Genomic DNA, 17,652 nt, shown 5'->3' with positions numbered 1-17,652 from the left:
CTTCCCGCTAGGAAGGCCACCTCCTGGTACATCCCTCTGGGATACTCCTCTGGGTGACCCAGGGGGTCGCGGGGGGTTCACTGGCCGACTGGGTTGGCAGGGACCTCACCCATCCAGGAGCAGGGTTGGGCTCTATGGAAACAAAGCAGATGAAAGAAAGTTTAGACATTTTTAGAAATTACTTCCACATGTTTATTGGGACGAATTACTTCAGAATCTCAGGATGAACCAGATACAAGTCACTCTTCAGGCTCCTTTTTTTTCTCTCTCATCACACCAACAAGTTTTGCATCAGCAGGAACCCCGATGCAGAGAGAGAAATTCGTTAAGTTGTTGTGGTATTTAACGCATCGCTGAGGCCCTAAATGAGATGCTTCTCTTTAAAGGATTGTTTATCAAGGTTCACTAAGTTAAAATAAATACAGAGCAATTAGCTGTGGAATGTCGACAAAGAAAAGAACAAACTGTTTGGATATACTTGGTAAAACTTCCGATGATTAATCTTTCATGGGCCATTGACTTTGTTTATGACAACAGAAAAAGGGCAATTAATTCTGCAGCAATAATGTCTTGTTTTAATCTTCTTATTCCAACATAGATTTTTACATCAGTATAACCACAGCTGATGAAACAAACCCCTAAAATGTGGCACTTTCCAATGGCACCTTCCAGTCTTAAGACTGACAGAATGCAGCTCTGTGTAGCGAGGGTTAAATGATTCATACGAAACCAAATTAGATCACAGTGAACTACTGTCAGCCACAAAACTCCTCCTCATGATGCAGCATCACACTAAAACTTTCATCAGTTTCATTCACGAGAATGTTCTGAACCTCAAAACAGGACACATTGTGACTGTTGGTGAATAAGAGGAAAATTTGACAAACTCTTCAAATCTTTTGAGACACTAAACAAAATTATGAATACAATTTCAAAGCTTTTACAGACTTAGTTCATATAAGGAAATCAGTCAAATGAAATAAATTAGACCCTAATCTATGAATTTCACATGACTAGGAACACAGTTCTGCATCTGTTTGTCACTGATACCTTAAAATAAAAAAGAGGGCGTGGATCAGAACCAGTCAGTATCTGGTGTGACCACCATTTGCCTCATGCAGCGCAACTTATCTCCTTTGCATAGAGTTGTTCGGGCTGTTGATTGTGGCCTTTGGAATGTTGTTCCACTCTTCAATGGCTGTGCAATGTTGCTGGATATTGGCGGGAACTGGAACACGCTTTTGTATGCGTTGATCGAGAGCATCCCAAACATTCTTAATGGGTGACAAGTCTGAGTATGCATGAAAGAACTGGGACGTTTTCAGCTTTCAGGAATTGTGTACAGATCCTTGCGACATTATCATGCTGAAACATGAGGTGATGGTGGCGGATGAGTGACATGACAATGGGCTTCAGGATCTTGTCATGGTATCTCTGTGCATTCTAATTGCTGTCAATAAAATGCAATTGTGTACACATTTTACATACTCACAAAAAAACCTTATTTGTCTAAAATTGTTCTACTTTGCCAAGATAATCCATCCACCTGACAGTTTTGGCATATCAAGAAGCTGACTAACCAGCATGGTCATTACACAGGTGCACCTTATGCTGGGGACAGTCAAAGGCAAATTTGTCACACAACACAATGCCACAGATGTCTCAATTTGAGGGAGCGTGCAACTGGCATGCTGACTGCAGGAATGTCCACCAGAGCTGTTGCCAGAGAATTTAATGTTAATTTCTCTACCATAAGCTGTCTCCAATGTTTGTCATCAAGGCAAAGGGTGCTAAAATCCAAGAAGATTTTGGCAGTATGTCCAACCATGCCAGCCCAGGACCTCCACATCTGACTTATTCACCCGTGGGATCGTCTGAGACCAGCCACCCGGAAATCTGATTAAACTGAGGAGTATTTCTGTCTAATAAAACTCTTTTGTGGATAAAAATAATTGATTGGCTGGACATGGCTCCCCAGTGGGTGGGCTTGACTCCCAAGTGGGTGGGCCTGTGCCCTCCCAAGCCCACCCATGGTTGCACCCCTGCCCAGTCATGTGAAATCCATAGATTGGCGCCTAATTAATCTATTTCAATTGAATGATTTCGTTATATAAACTGTAAATCGTTGAAATTGCGTTTTATATTTTCGTTCAGTTTGTATGTACACACACACACAGAGTATACTAAACATTAGGAACACCTTCCTAATATTGAGTTGCACCCCCTTTTGCCCCCAGAACAGCCTCAATTCATCTGGGCATGGACTCTACAATGTGTCAAGCGTTCCACAGGGATGCTGGCCCATGTTGACTCCAATGCTTCCCACAGTTGTCAATTAGCTGGATGTCCTTTGGTTGGTGGAGCATTCTTTATACACAGTAAACTGTTGAGCGTGAAAAACCCAGTAGCGTTGCAGTTCTTGATACAAGCTGGTGCGCCTGGCACCTATTACCATACCCCGTTCAAAGGCACAAATCATTTTTTTCTTGCCCATTCACCTTTTAAAAAAAAATAAAATAATTTTGTAAATATTGTCTTAACTGTTGGTTAAGGGCTTGTAAGTAAGCGTTTCACGGTAAGGTCTACTCCTGTTGTATTCGGTGCCAAATAAAATTGGATTTGAATGGCACACATACACGTGTGTACAGTATATGATATAGGCTACTTCACATTATGCACGACAGAAAAATATAAGCCCATAGACGTAGCTAGCTATATGCTTTCTTGGGTTAATAAATGAAACTAGCTCCAGTAGGCTAATCTTTTTTTAGTGTGAACTGTATTCTATTATACGTACTGGAATTATGCACATTGTTCAAACTATGATAAAGCAGGGAGAGGACATGCGATTACGGTGCAGCACATGCGGCCTACAAAGTTACAACTATAGGCTAGCGAATGTTTATTTTAATTTTCAAGTATAATAGGTCCTATTTGTATAAGTAGTAGGCTGAGGCATATACCTTTTTCATAATATTTCCCCTAATGTTATTAGCCTACCTCTTTCTCTCTCTCGTTGCTTCATTCCTTCCTCGCATTCAAATGAAATTAAATACGTTTCTTTGTCTTTTGTCATTCTAATGATATCCTTGAATAATATAGAACTAGAATTGGATGGGTCTGAATAAATAACTGTTTAACTGAGTTCTATTGACTGCTCTGATTTTAAAGCATAGATCAAAAATAAAAAAGTGTGTGTATGTGTGTGTATATATATATATATATATATATATATGATCTTTCCAATTAAAAAAACCCAAAACAACTTCACTCCTGTGAGGCAGTTGGAGATGTGTGAATTAGATGTGCATTCGGTCTTTATATCACTGTAGCATAGGCTATGCTGCATCAAATGTAGGCCTAACTGTCACAAAAGAAAAACGTTACCATGATGAGATGATGGGTCTACATGCATTGTGAACTGCGCTCCGTAATGAGCTGCCTGTCCCCACCCATGGTCTGTCCCCACCCTGTCCCATCATACAGAAGCTGTAGAGAAGCCAGATTTTACATGTATTTCACGTCATGCTGTTCCTATAAATAATGTATTATAATTTACTGGTTTCTGCTGCCAAACCCAGTATTGGGCATATCTTTGTTTTCAAAATAGTGAGTAGATTTACTGAGAGGATAAAGTGCTATGGAGAACATTGTCTTGAGGCATGCACTTTAACCATAGTTTTGATGCATACAATGTTCTCAATGCTGTTGTTTAATGCCTCAGTGACCACAGGTCAATTTGCCTTCATTCAGTTACACCTCCTAAAACACAGTGTTGGGGAAAAGTACCCAATTGTCATACTTAAGTAAAAGTAAAGATGCAGTTGGAAGTTTACATACACTTAGGTTGGAGTCATTAAAACTCGTTTTTCAACCACTCCACAAATTTCTTGTTAACAAACTATAGTTTTGGTAAGTCGGTTAGGACATCTTTGTGCATGACAAGTCATTTTTCCAACAATTGTTTACAGACAGATTATTTCACTTATTCACTGTATCACAATTCCAGTGGGTCAGAAGTTTACATACACTAAGTTGACTGTGCCTTTAAACAGCTTGGAAAATTCCAGAAAATGATGTCATGGCTTTAGAAGCTTCTGATAGGCTAATTGACATCATTTGAGTCAATTGGAGGTGTACCTGTGGACGTATTTCAAGGCCTACCTTCAAACTCAGTGCCTCTTTGCTTGACATCATGGGAAAATCACAAGAAATCAGCCAAGACCTCAGAAAAATAATTGTAGACCTCCACAAGTCTGGTTCATCCTTGGGAGCAATTTCCAAGTGCCTGACGGTACCACGTTCATCTTTACAAACAATAGTACGCAAGTATAAACACCGTGGGACCACGCAGCCATCATACCGCTCAGGAAGGAGACGCGTTCCGTCTCCTAGAGATGAACGTACTTTGGTGCAAAAAGTGCAAATCAATCACAGAACAACAGCAAAGGACCTTGTGAAAATGCTGGAGGAAACCGATGCAAAAGTATCTATATCCACAGTAAAACGAGTCCTATATCGACACAACCTGAAAGGCCGCTCAGCAAGGTAGAAGCCACTGCTCCAAAACCGCTATAAAAAAAGCCAGACTACGGTTTGCAACTGCACATGGGGACAAAGATTGTACTTGAGAAATTTCCTCTGGTTTGATGAAACAAAAATAGAACTGTTTGGCCATAATGACCATCGTTATGTTTGGAGGAAAAAGGGGGATGCTTGCAAGCCAAAGAACACCATCCCAACCGTGAAGCAAGGGGGTGGCAGCATCATGTTGTGGGGGTGCTTTGCTGCAGGAGGGACTGGTGCACTTCACAAAATAGATGGCATCATGAGGAGGAAAATTATAGGGATATATTGAAGCAACATCTCAAGACATCAGTCAGGAAGTTGACTCAGTTACACCAGCTGTGTCAGGAGGAATGGGCCAAAATTCACCCAACTTATTGTGGGAAGCTTGTGGAAGGCTACCCGACACATTTGACACAATTTAAAGGCAATGCTACCAAATACTAATTGAGTGTATGTAAACTTCTGACCCACTGGGAATGTGATGAAAGAAATAAAATCTGAAATAAATCATTCGGAAAATAAAGTGGTGATCCTAACTGACCTAAGATGGAATTTTTACTAGGATTAAATGTCAGGAATTGTGAAAAACTGAGTTTTTAAATGTATTTGGCTAAGGTGTATGTAAACTTCCGACTTCAATTGTACCTTTTAATAGAAAATTACTTGAGTAAAAGTTAGTCACCCAGTAAAATACTATTAAGTAAAAGTATTTGGTTTTAAATTAACTAAAGTATTATAAGTAGAAATAATTTAAAATTCCTTTATATTAAGCAAACCAGACGGCACCATTTTTATTGTTTTTAAAATGTACGGATATCCAGGGGCACACTCCAAGATTCAGAAATCAGTTACAAATGAAGCATGTATGTTTAGTGAGTCTGCCAGAGCAGAGGCAGTAGGGATGACCAAGGATGTTCTCTTGATAAGGGCTTGAATTTGACAATTTTTCCTGTCCTGCTAAGCATTCAAAATGTAACTAATAATGTTGAGTGTCAGCGAAAATGTATAGAGTAAAAAAGTACATTTATTTTATTTCGGAATGTAGTGAAGTATAAGGAAAAGTTGTCAAAAATATGAATAGTAAAGTACAGATACCATTATCTACTTGTGTAAAGTACTTAAGTAGTATTTTCAAGTATTTTTACCTCTCTGCCAAAGCAACTTCAATGGAAGGTATTCACCTTCTAGTCTAGTGATTTTAAGTGGCAAAATGTGTGTGTGTGTGTGTGTGTGTGTGTGTGTGTGTGTGTGTGTGTGTGTGTGTGTGTGTGTGTGTGTGTGTGTGTTTTAATAAGCTAATTGTCAGCCTGTGATGTTTTACCCTAGCAGGCAGCCAGGCCAGCCGACCAGCAGAGGCCTCAGAACCAGCAGTAACGTCAGGGACAACGGGGCCTAAAACAGGGCCATCTGGGGGGTCGTCTGCATCAGAGGAGCAGAGTAACGGTCTTAAGAAACAACGGGCCAAAGACCACAACAATGGAGGGAGGGGGGAGTCAACAGCACCCTCAGCCACTCAGGGAGCAGCAGCCAATGAACGGACTCAACCGGACGGTGGCGAGGCTGTGGAGGAGGAGCGGGGTCAGGGCGAGGGAGCCGAGGCCAGCGCGGCAGCACAGGTGAGCGACAGGATGAATGTGAAAGATGAGATGAAAGCGGAGGGGAAAGGAGAGGGGAAGGATGGCAGCAGGACATTGGGCTCAGGGGAGGAAGCTCCCCTTCCGGGTGGGGTGAACTCATCCTCCACTCCTCTCCCTCCATCCTCCACTCCTCCAGACCTCCATGAGCCCAACAGCAACCTGGACTTTGACCTGTCCAGCGACAGTGACGCTGACTCTCTTACGGGTAAACCCCCCTCATCAGACAACGAGAGGGACGGGCTGTCCAGCCAGACCAAGAAGTTCAAACAGGAAGGGGCAGAGCAGGCAGCAGTAGAGAAGCCATCAGGCGGGGCTGGAGGAAAGGAGGGGGAGAACAGCGCCGCGGTAGTAGGGGAGACCTCAGAGGAGACGGCTGGGTCAGAGGTTGTCTTCCCTCCAGACCCGGAGCAGGAGAACGGGCGCTTAGAGCGGAGGGAGGCTGAGACAGAGTCCCAGAACAGTGAACAGTCAGGAGTCACCATGGGGGAGGAGTCTCTGGACCCGAGCATGGAGGAGGAGGAAGAGGAGGAGAAAGAGGAGGTAGACGTGGACAAGGATGACCACCTCATCTACCTAGAAGAGGTGTTGGAGCGTATCCATGGAGAATACTACACCCGCTACAACGCCTTCCTCAGGAAGGAACGCCCAGAGATGCCTGACATCAGGAAGATCGTCCCGGAGCTGAAGGCCCGGAGCCTGGAGGGCACCACCATTGTGTTCTCTGGACTGTACCCCACCAACTACCCCATGGAGAGAACCAGGGAGAACTACCACGCCAAGGCCCTGGGAGCAAAGATAGGAAAGGGCCTCCTGCTCCGCTCTAAAGACCCTGGCAGAACCACGCACCTCATTGCTGCTAGAGCAGGTGAGTTACTACCTACATTGCCTTTGGAAAGTATTCACACCCCTTGACTTTTCCCACATTTTATTGTCTAACAGCCTGAGATTTTGTGTCATTGACCTACACACAATGCCCCATAATGTAAAAGTGGAATTCAATTTACAAATGAATCTTGAGTCAATAAGTATTCAAACCCTTTGTTATGGCAAGCCTAAATAAGTTCAGGAGTAAAGAAAATGTCCTTAACAAGTCGCATGGACTCTGTGTGCAATAATAGTGTTTAAAATGCTTTTTAAATGACTACCCCATCTCTGTACCCCACACATACAATTATCTGTAAGGTACCTCAGTCGAGCAGTACATTTCAAACATAGATTCAACCACAAAGACCAGGGAGGTTTTCCAATGCCTCACAAAGAAGGGCACCTATTGGTAGATGGGTAAAAATATAAAAAGCAGACATTGAATATCCCTTACTTAGAGCCACGTTAAGTTATTAATTTCACTTTGGATGGTGTATCAATTTACCCACCCGGTCACTACAAAGATACAGGCGTCGTTCCTGACTCGGTTGCCGGAGAGGAAGGAAACCACTCAGGGATTTCACCATGAGGCAAATGGTGACTTTAAAACAGTTACAGAGTTGAATGGCTGTGATAGGAGAAAATCAATAACATTGTAGTTACTCCATAATACTAACCAAAATGACAGAGTGAAAAGGACAAAAGATATTCCAAAACAACATGCATCCTGTTTGCAACAAGGCTCTAAAGTAATACTGCAAAGATAACTTTTAAGTCCTGAATTCAACGTGTTATGTTTGGGGCAAATCCAACACAACACATCATTGAGTACCACTATTTTTATCAACCATGGTGGTGGCTGCATCATGTTATGGGTATGCATGTAATCAGCAAGGACTAGGGAGTTTTTTTAGGATATAAAGACACGGAATAGAGCTAAGCACAGGCAAAATCCTAGAGGAAAACCTGGTTCAGTCTGCTTTCCAACAGACTGGGAGACAAATTCAAGGCCAAATATACACTGGAGTTACTTACCAAAACGACATTGAATGTTCCGGAGTGGCCTAGTTATAGTTTTGACTTAAAGCAACTTGAAAATCTATAGCAATCTACCAATAATCAACAACCAACTTGAGAGAGCTTGAAGAACTTTCAAAATAATAATGTGCAAATATTGTACAATCCAGGTGTGCAAAGCTCTTAGAGACTTACCGAGAAAGGCTCACAGCTGTAATCGCTGCCAAAGGTGATTCTAACATGTATTGACTCAGGGGTGTGAATACTTATGCAAATGAAAGATTTCTATATTTCATTTTCAATAAATCTGACGTTTTATAAAAACATGTTTTTACTTTGTCATTATGGGGTACTGTGTGTAGATGGGTGAGAAATGTAATTCATTTTGAATTCAAGCTGTAACACAACAAAATGTGCAATAAGTCAAGTGGTATGGATACTTTCTGAAGGCACGGTATATGAGTATACAAAACATTAAGAACACCTGCTCTTTTACAGACTGACTAGGTGAATCCAGGTGAAGACTATGATCCCTTATTGATGTCATTTGTTAAATCCACTTCAATCCGTGTAGATGAAGGGGAGGAGACAGGTTAAAGAAGGATTTTTAAGCCTTGAGACATGGATTGTGTATGTGTGCCATTGAATGGGGTATGGTAGTAGGTGCCAGGCACACCGGTTTCTGTCAAGAACTGCAATGCTGCAGGGTTTTTCACGCTCAACAGTTTCCCGTGTGTATCAAGAATGTTACTCCACCTAAATTCCTGTGGAATGCTGGCCCATGCTTTCGACACCTTGTAGGGTCCATGCCCTGACAAATTGGTCTACCTGCATACCAACCCGAGCACCTACCTGTCTGGTAAAAGCACAGTTTTTAAATGACTAAGTCTATCAATCATTGCAACAAACATCAACAGCCTGACTTGCCACTTTGTTTGGTAAGCCAAGTGGTGCGGCTGGGGAAGGGCATGTCGTTGTTTTGGAGCATAGAGCATTATCCCTATTTGTGGTCCTCTCAGATTCGGGGTAAGCTTTTTGTATCCTATGTGAATAGAGGCTGGTACAGATATTCATGGTTTGTCCTCTGCTGAACTCTTGCCTACAAAGAAACATCAAGTTCAGTTACCGCTTCATCCGTTTGATGCAATGCGAGGAAATCAGATCAGAGACCTGAACTAATAGAGGAAAGTCTGTATTAATTTATTAACGTCAATACTCTGCTCGTTGAGTTGCAGCCTGATCAAACTATATTATGATTTATTTGAACAGAATTACATCATTAATCCATGGCCTTGGATATTATGTAATTAGAATTACAAAACCTTACGCTGAACTTTGCTTCATTGAATTTTAATCAGATTTTTTAAAATTCATTTAATTAATAATAGAGAATCAACTCTGTTTGGGGAAGCGCAGAACATCTCTGAAGTGTCTCGAGTCAACAGTTATCTGTGGCCCGACAACACAAGTCTTCATCTCATTCTGCAGACTTTCTCTGGAGTCCAGTTATTATAGCTGCTCATGTCCAAGCAGGGCTTATCCTCTTTACAGAAACACATCTTTAATGTAATTGGTAAACTGTTCTTCTGTGTAATAGCCTTGGCCTAATTGTAGAAATATGCTTTTTTGATATCCAGCATGATGTAGCTAAATTATAAACTTTTTTTTTTCTCAAGATGGCGTAGCAGCAAGACATGTTTGTTTTTGTCCCGTGTAAAAATGCAGCATTTTTCGCTTTTCTGTATACATTTCAAACTCTTTCAATTTTGAATCAAATATACCTTCCCGCAACCCGCCTCACCCAACGTGGTACGGATCTGCTATTTTTTTAGACCTTATAACTGGAACCTCCATCAGAAGCTAGCCTTCAGCAGCTAGCCAGCTAACTCGATGAAATGAGAAGCTAGCCTTCAGCAGCTAGCCAGCTAATTAGCTACTAGCTATTTAGTCATTGTTAGCCACTGCTAGCAGTCTTTGCCTTTAGCACAGTCACCAGCCGCTTTAGCCCCGATAATATCTGCCAGTCTGTACAGCACAATATCAGCCCTGAGCATATCGGACTGCGTTTTTTTCCTACTACATCACCGGATTCCTGCCGCAAACCCTGGACCATTACACCGGATCATCGCAGCTAGCTAGCTGCTACCGAGTGGCTATCGTGGCCAACGCCCTTGTCCAGAAGCAAGCACCAGTTAGCCTCGAGCTAGGCCCATTCCCCCGGCTAGCAAACAAAGTACACCAAATACAATACCTCTCTTGCCAACTGGCCTGGACCCTTTGTCGACACGGAGCCCCGCCAATCCATCACGACTGGTCTGCTGACGTAATTCGGCCGATGTGCTCTCAACCGGCCTCTCTGTCGTTGATGTCGGTGAGGACCCAGCTACTAGACCCGGCCCGCTAACTCTCTGAGCGCTGTGTCTCCCGCTCTGCCGAGCTGCTCCCTGTTTCATCCATTGCTGCTTATTGGACCCTATGATCACTCGGCTACACAGCTGATGCCTACTGGACTGTTCATTAACACGGTACTTCATTTTGTTTTTCTGTCGGCCCCAGCCTCGAACTCAGGCCCTGCGTGTAGCTAACTGACCCTCTCTGCCCATTCATCGCCATTTACCCGTTGTTGTCTTAGCTATTTACCCGTTGTCTTAGCCCTCCCAATCAACACCTGTGATTGCTTTATGCCTCCCTCTAATGTCAATATTCCTTGAATACTGTTGTTTAGGGTAGCTCTCATTGTTTTGTTTTACTGCGGAGCCCCTAGTCCCGCTCTACATGCCTCGGTTACCTCCCTTGCCCCATCCCCCACACATTCGGAGACCGCACCAAGCTTAACTGGCGCTTCCAGAGATGTAGCCTCGCTCATTGTCACTCAATGCCTAGGTTTACCTCCACTGTACTCGCACCCTACCATGCTCTTGCCTGTGCATTATGCCCTGACTCTATCCTACCACGCCCAGAAGTCTGCTCCTTTTACTCTCTGTTCCAAACGCTCTAGATGACCAGTTCTTATAGCCTTTAGCCGTACCCTTATCCTACTCTTCTTCTGATCCTCTGGTGATGTAGAGGTTAACCCAGGCCTTGTGTGTCCCCAGGCGCACTCATTTGTTGACTTCTGTAACCGAAAAAGCCTTGGGTTCATGCATGTTAACATCAGAAGCCTCCTCCCTAAGTTTGTTTTACTCACTGCTTTAGCACACTCCGCCAACCCTGATGTCCTAGCCGTGTCTGAATCCTGGCTTAGGAAGGCCACCAAAAATTCAGAAATTTACATCCCCAACTACAACAGTTTCCGTCAAGATAGAACTGCTAAAGGGGGCGGAGTTGCAATCTACTGTAGAGAGAGCCTGCAGAGTTCTGTCCTACTATCCAGGTCTGTGCCCAAACAGTAAGAGGGGCACCCTCATAGATATCATCCTGACCAAATTGCCCTCTAAATGCACCTCTGCTGTTTTCAGCCAGAATCTCATTGCCTGCGTCTGTTATGGGGTCCGCAGTCAAACGACCACCCCTCATCACTATCAAACGCTCCCTAAAACATTTCTGCGAGCAGGGCTTTCTAATCGACCTGGCCCGGGTATCCTGGAAAGATATTGACCTCATCCCGTCAGTAGAGGATGCCTGGTTGTTCTTCAAAATTGTCTTCCTCACCATCTTAAATAAGCATGCCCTTTTCCAAAAAAATGGAACTAAGAACAGACATAGCCCTTGGTTCACTCCAGACCTGACTGCCCTTGACCAGCATAAAAACATCCTGTGGCCCACTGCACTAGCTTCAAATAGTTCCCGCGATATGCAACTTTTCAGGGACCAATATACACAGTCAGTTAGGAAAGCAAAGGCTAGCTTTTTCAAACAGAAATTTGCATCCTGTAGCACTAATTCCAAAAAGTTTTCAGATACTGTAAAGTTCATGGAGAATAAGAGCACCTCCTCTTAGCTGCCCACTGCACTGAGGCTAGGAAACACTGTCACCACCAATAAATCCACGATAATCGATCATTTCAATAAGCATTTCTCTACGGCTGGCCACGCTTTCCACCTGGCTACCACCCCCAGCTGCTCCTTCACCCAAATCCAGGCAGCTGAACAGCAGAATCTGGATCCCTACAAAACAAAAAATTGTCCGCCGCCATTGTCGCAACCCTTATAACTAGTCTGTTCCAACCTCTTTCGTATCGTCTGAGATTCCTAAAGATTGGAAAGCGGCCACGGTCATCCCCCTCTTCAAAGGGAGTGACACTCTAGACCCAAACTGTTAAAGACCTATATCCATCCTGCCCTGCCTTTCAAAAGTTTTCGAATGCCAAGTGAACAAACAGATTACCGGCCATCTCGAATCCCACCGTACCTTCTCCGCTATGCAATCCAGTTTCCGAGCTGGTCACGGGTGCACCTCAGCCACGCTCAAGGTCCTAAACGATATCATAACCACCATCGATAAAAAACAGTACTGTGCAGCCGTCTTCATCGACCTGGCCAAGGCTTTCGATTCTGTCAATCACCACATTCTTATCGGCAGACTCAACAGCCTTGGTTTCTCAAATGACTGCCTCGCCTGGTTCACCAACTACTTCTCAGATATCGGAGGGCCTGTTGTCCGGACCTCTGGCAGTCTCTATGGGGGTGCCATAGGGTTCAATTCTCGGGCCGACACTTTTCTCTGTATATATCAATGATGTCGCTCTTGCTGCGGGTGATTCCTTGATCCACCTCTACGCAGACAACACCATTCTGTATACATCTGGCCCTTCTTTGGATACTGTGTTAACAGAATTCCAAACGAGCTTCAATGCCATACAACACTCCTTCCGTGGCCTCCAACTGCTCTTAAATGCTAGTAAAACTAAATGCATGCTCTTCAACCAATCGCTGCCCGCACCCGCCCGCCTGACCAGCATCACTACTCTGGACGGTTCTGACTTAGAATATGTGGACAACTATAAATACCTAGGTGTCTGGCTAGACTGTAAACTCTCCTTCCAAACTCCTATTAAGCATCTCCAATCCAAAATTAAATCTAAACTCAGCTTCCTATTTCGTAACAAAGCCTCCTTCACTCATGCCGCCAAACATACCCTCGTAAAACTGACTATCCTGCTGATCCTTGACTTCGGCAATGTCATTTACAAAATAGCCTCCAACACTCTACTCAGCAAATTGGATGCAGTCGATCAGTGCCATCCGTTTTGTCACCAAAGCCCCAAATACTACCCACCATTGCGACCTGTATGCTCTTGTTGGCTGGTCCTCGCTACATATTCGTTGCCAAACCCACTGGCTCCAGGTCATCTATAAGTCTTTGCTAGGTAAAGCTCCGCCTTATCTCAGCTTACTGGTCACCATAGCAGCACATGCTCCAGCAGGTATATTTCACTGGTCATCCCCAAAGCCAACGCCTTCTTTGGCCGCCTTTCCTTCCAGTTCTCTGCTGCCAATGACTGGAACGAATTGCAAAAATCACTGAAGTTGGAGACTTCTATCTTCCTCACTAACTTTAAGCATCGGCTCTCAGGGCAGCTTATCGATCGCTGCAGCTGTACACAGCCCATCTGTAAATAGCCCATCCAACCAACTACCTACCGCGTCCCCATATTTTTTTCTAAAAATGTTTCTGCTCTTTTGCACACCAGTATTTCTACTTGCACATCATCATCTGCACATCTATCACTCCAGTGTTAATTTACTAAATTGTAATTACTTCGGCACTATGGCCTATTTATTGCCTTACCTCCTTACTTAATTTGCACAGACTGTATACAGATTTTCTATTGTGTTATTGACTTTGTTTATCCCATGTGTACCTCTGTGTTGTTTTTGTCGCACTGCTTTGCTTTATCTTGGCTAGGTCGCAGTTGTAAATTATAACTTGTTCTCAACTGGCCTTCCTGGTTAAATAAAGGTTAACAAAAAAATATATATATTTTTAATTAAGTTACATTTTTTTATTTATTTAAGTCAGGACAAATTCTTATTTTACAATGAAGGCCTACCCCGGCCAAACCTGGACGACGCTGGGCCAATTGTGCGCTGCCCTATGGGACTCCCAATCACGGCCAGTGATACATCCTGGATTCGAACCAGGGACTGTAGTGACGCCTCTTGCACTGAGATGCAGCGCCTTAGACAGCTGTACCACTTGGGAGCCCAGTACTGGAATTATATTTAATATAATTTATTAAGGTTGAATCCATTAAATGTTTGGCTTTTGTGTAATTATTTGGTGTGGGTATATATATATATATGAGAGAGAGAGAGAGAGAGAGAGAGAGAGAGAGAGAGAGAGAGAGAGAGAGAGAGAGAGAGAGAGAGAGAGAGAGAGAGAGAGAGAGAGAGAGAGAGAGAGAGAGAGAGAGAGAGAGGGAGAGAGAGAGAGAGAGAGAGAGAGAGAGAGAGAGAGAGAGAGAGAGAGAGAGAGAGAGAGAGAGAGAGAGAGAGAGAGAGAGAGAGAGAGAGAGAGAGAGAGAGAGAGAGAGAGAGAGAGAGAGAGAGAGAGAGAGAGAGAGGAGAGAGAGAGAGAGAGAGAGAGAGAGAGAGAGAGAGAGAGAGAGAGAGAGAGAGAGAGAGAGAGAGAGAGAGAGAGAGAGAGGAGAGAGAGAGAGAGAGAGAGAGAGAGAGGAGAGAGAGAGAGAGGAGAGAGAGAGAGAGAGAGAGAGTTCATGTGACTGACTATTGGATGTTCTTATAGGCTCTATAGTATTGCCAGCCTAATCTCGGGAGTTGATAGGCTTGAAGTCATGAACAGCGCTGTGCTTCCAAGCATTGCGAAGAGCTGCTGGCAAACGCAGGAAAGTGCTGTTTGAATGATTGCTTACGAGCCTGCTGCTGCCTACCACTGCTCAGTCAGACTGCTCTATCAAATCATAGACTTAATTATAATATAATAAACACACAGAAATATGAGCCTTAGGTCATTAACGCTAGCGTCCCACCTGGCCAACATCCAGTGAAATTGCAGAGCGCCAAATTCAAAACCAGAAATACTCATTATAACAATTCATGAAACATACAAGTGTTATACATGGGTTTAAAGATAAACTTCTTGTTAATCCAACCACGGTGTCAGATTTCATAAAGGCTTTACTGCGAAAGCAAACCATGCAATTATCTGAGAACAGCGCCCAGTAGACAAATCATTACAAACAGTAACCAGCCAAGTAGAGGAGTTACATAAGTCAGAAATAGTGATAAAATGAATCACTATTTGAATCACTCATTGAAAGTGCTGTATCTCCCTCATTTTTCAGAGTAAAAGCCTGAAACAATGCCTAAAGACTGGCCACATGTAGAAGAAGCCATAGAGATTGTGAACTGGGTCCTAAGTCTTTGTATGGTGGATAGGCTTTCAATGGAAAAACAGCCTTTCAAAATAATAGCACTTTCTGGATGGATCTTTCTCAGGTTTTCGCCTGCCATATCAGTTCTGTTATACTCACAGATATTATTTTAACAGTTTTGGAAACTTTAGAGTGTGTTCTATCCAAATCTACCAATTATATGCATGTCCTAGCTTCTGGGCCTGAGTAGCAGGCAGTTTACTTTGGTCACGCTTTTCATCCAAAATTCCGAATGCAGCCCCCTACCCTAGTGAAGTTAATATGGTCAAATCCGGAAACTATCATTTCGAAAACAAAACGTTTTAATCTTTCAGTGGAATATGGAACAGTTCTGTATTTTATCCAACGGGTGGCATCCATAAGTCTAAATACTGCTGTTACATTGCACAACCTTCAATGTTATGTCATAATTATGTACAATTCTGGCAAGAGATGGTCTTCACACAGTTCGCAACGAGCCAGGCGGCCAAACTGCTGCGTATACCCTGACTCTGCTTGCACAAAAGGCAAGAGAAGTGACACTATTTCCTGCTAACATAAATGTATTTTAACTAAATATGCAGGTTTAAAAAATATATACTTATGTATTGATTTTAAGAAAGGAATTGATGTTTATGGTTAGGTACATTGGTGCAACGACAGTGCTTTTTTTCACGAATGTGCTTGTTAAATAATCACCCGTTTGGCGAAGTAGGCTGTGATTCGATGATAATCAATGCGGTGCCTGTTAATTTATTTGCAACGCACGACAAGCTAGTTATACTAGTAATATCATCAACCATGTGTAGTTAACTAGTGATTATGTTCAGATTGATTGTTTTTTATAAGATAAGTTTAATGCTAGCTAGCAACCTTGGCTCCTTGCTACACTCGCGTAACAGGTGGTCAGCCTGCCACGCAGTCTCCTCATGGAGTGCAATGTAATCGGCCATAATGCCGATTGTTACGAAAACTTCAAATCGGCTCTAATTAATCGGCCATGCCGATTAATCGGTCGACCTCTAGTTGGAACTTTTGGAAATGAATGTGAATCGCAATCACAGTATCAAATCACAATACATATAGATTCGCGATACATGCATTTGTATTGTATTGGCACAAAAGTATCGTGATAATATTGTATCATGAGGTCCCTGGCAATTCCCAGCTGTACTGTTTATACTGTTTATGTTAATTGAAGTCTGAGTGGTGTGGTAAAGCCATAGGTGGAACACAACGCAGATGGATCAAATAATTAGTTTGAAACATATTGACTGCCGTGTCAGAGGTCAGGTTACCGTCAACACAGGAAGAATATCAATTGCATACTCCTCGCCTCCTTCTCAAAGGCCATTGGAGGAGAAGGTCAGAGGGGAGGGATCTTCTGGATCTTCCCCATAGCCTGTTGATGCAGCAGGTCAGATCAGAGCAGCACTACAGGGCCAGCCGTGTCAGACTCATTATGTCATGATGATCACCTCTCAAATGCATCAGAACCTGAGCCCGGTTCACACCTCAAACACATAAGAGCCCGTCCCCCTGGTCCATAATCATCTCAAACACCTCAACCATCCCCCGCCTCCTGGTTCACTGGTCCAGGTCATTTCAGGTGTCTGTTTATTCGGCTGTTTTATTGCTCGTTTGGCAGAATAAAACAGTTGGCTTGTTCACCAACATTATCAGATAGACTGGATTACTGAGAGAGAGGACCTGTGTACTCTCTGCCAGGGTGTTAAGTCTCTTGTCTGCTTCGTTGGATTCTGAGGCCAAACAAACAAGAGGAGCTAAAAAAACAAAAGCCTAAAGTAAAAATGTTTCACTCAAATCAAGTGATTTTCCTTCGCTAAGTAGATAATCATTTGCAAAGGAAAAAGCTGCTAATATCATTGCAAGTGTGTTTGTCTTTGTTAGGAAACCTCAAGAAGAAGAGCACAGTATAATGGTTGTTGCTCACTGAGTCAAATCACATTTAAACAAGGCAACCGCAAACATGTCGGCCCCCAACAAAAAGGACAATTGAGATATTGCGTGTGACTAACACATTTTCAGTTAATTACTATAGCTCCTACTTTGGGCCAATCTGAGATCTTTGACAAGACTCATCATTCACCTGAGTTTTGACAAAATAGTGCCAGTACTGTCTGAGGTATCGCAGGTGACTGACATATGACCGCATTGAGACAGCTCCACAGTCATCATTGGGGAACAGTTATGGTTGGAAACTACACTACGTGGACACATGTTCATTT

General features: G+C 43.1%; 1 protein-coding gene across 4 annotated transcripts in view; it reads left to right on the top strand.

Moving 5' to 3' along the window:
• LOC115173721 (RNA polymerase II subunit A C-terminal domain phosphatase) overlaps positions 1-17,652 on the top strand; it is a 134,455-nt gene that overhangs the window by 15,325 nt on the left and 101,478 nt on the right. For 3 of the 4 annotated variants that reach the window (XM_029732061.1, XM_029732060.1, XM_029732063.1), the window contains one exon: positions 5,896-7,071. In XM_029732061.1, coding sequence (XP_029587921.1) covers positions 5,896-7,071 — 1,176 coding nt within the window. The remainder of the gene's footprint in view (positions 1-5,895; positions 7,072-17,652) is intronic. The other variant, XM_029732062.1, reaches the window with a different exon arrangement.

This window comes from Salmo trutta, chromosome 34 (assembly GCF_901001165.1).
Source record: "Salmo trutta chromosome 34, fSalTru1.1, whole genome shotgun sequence".
In the NCBI taxonomy this organism is placed as follows: domain Eukaryota; kingdom Metazoa; phylum Chordata; class Actinopteri; order Salmoniformes; family Salmonidae; genus Salmo; species Salmo trutta.
Note: the sequence above shows the minus strand (reverse complement) of the source record. Positions and strands in the feature narration are given on the sequence as shown.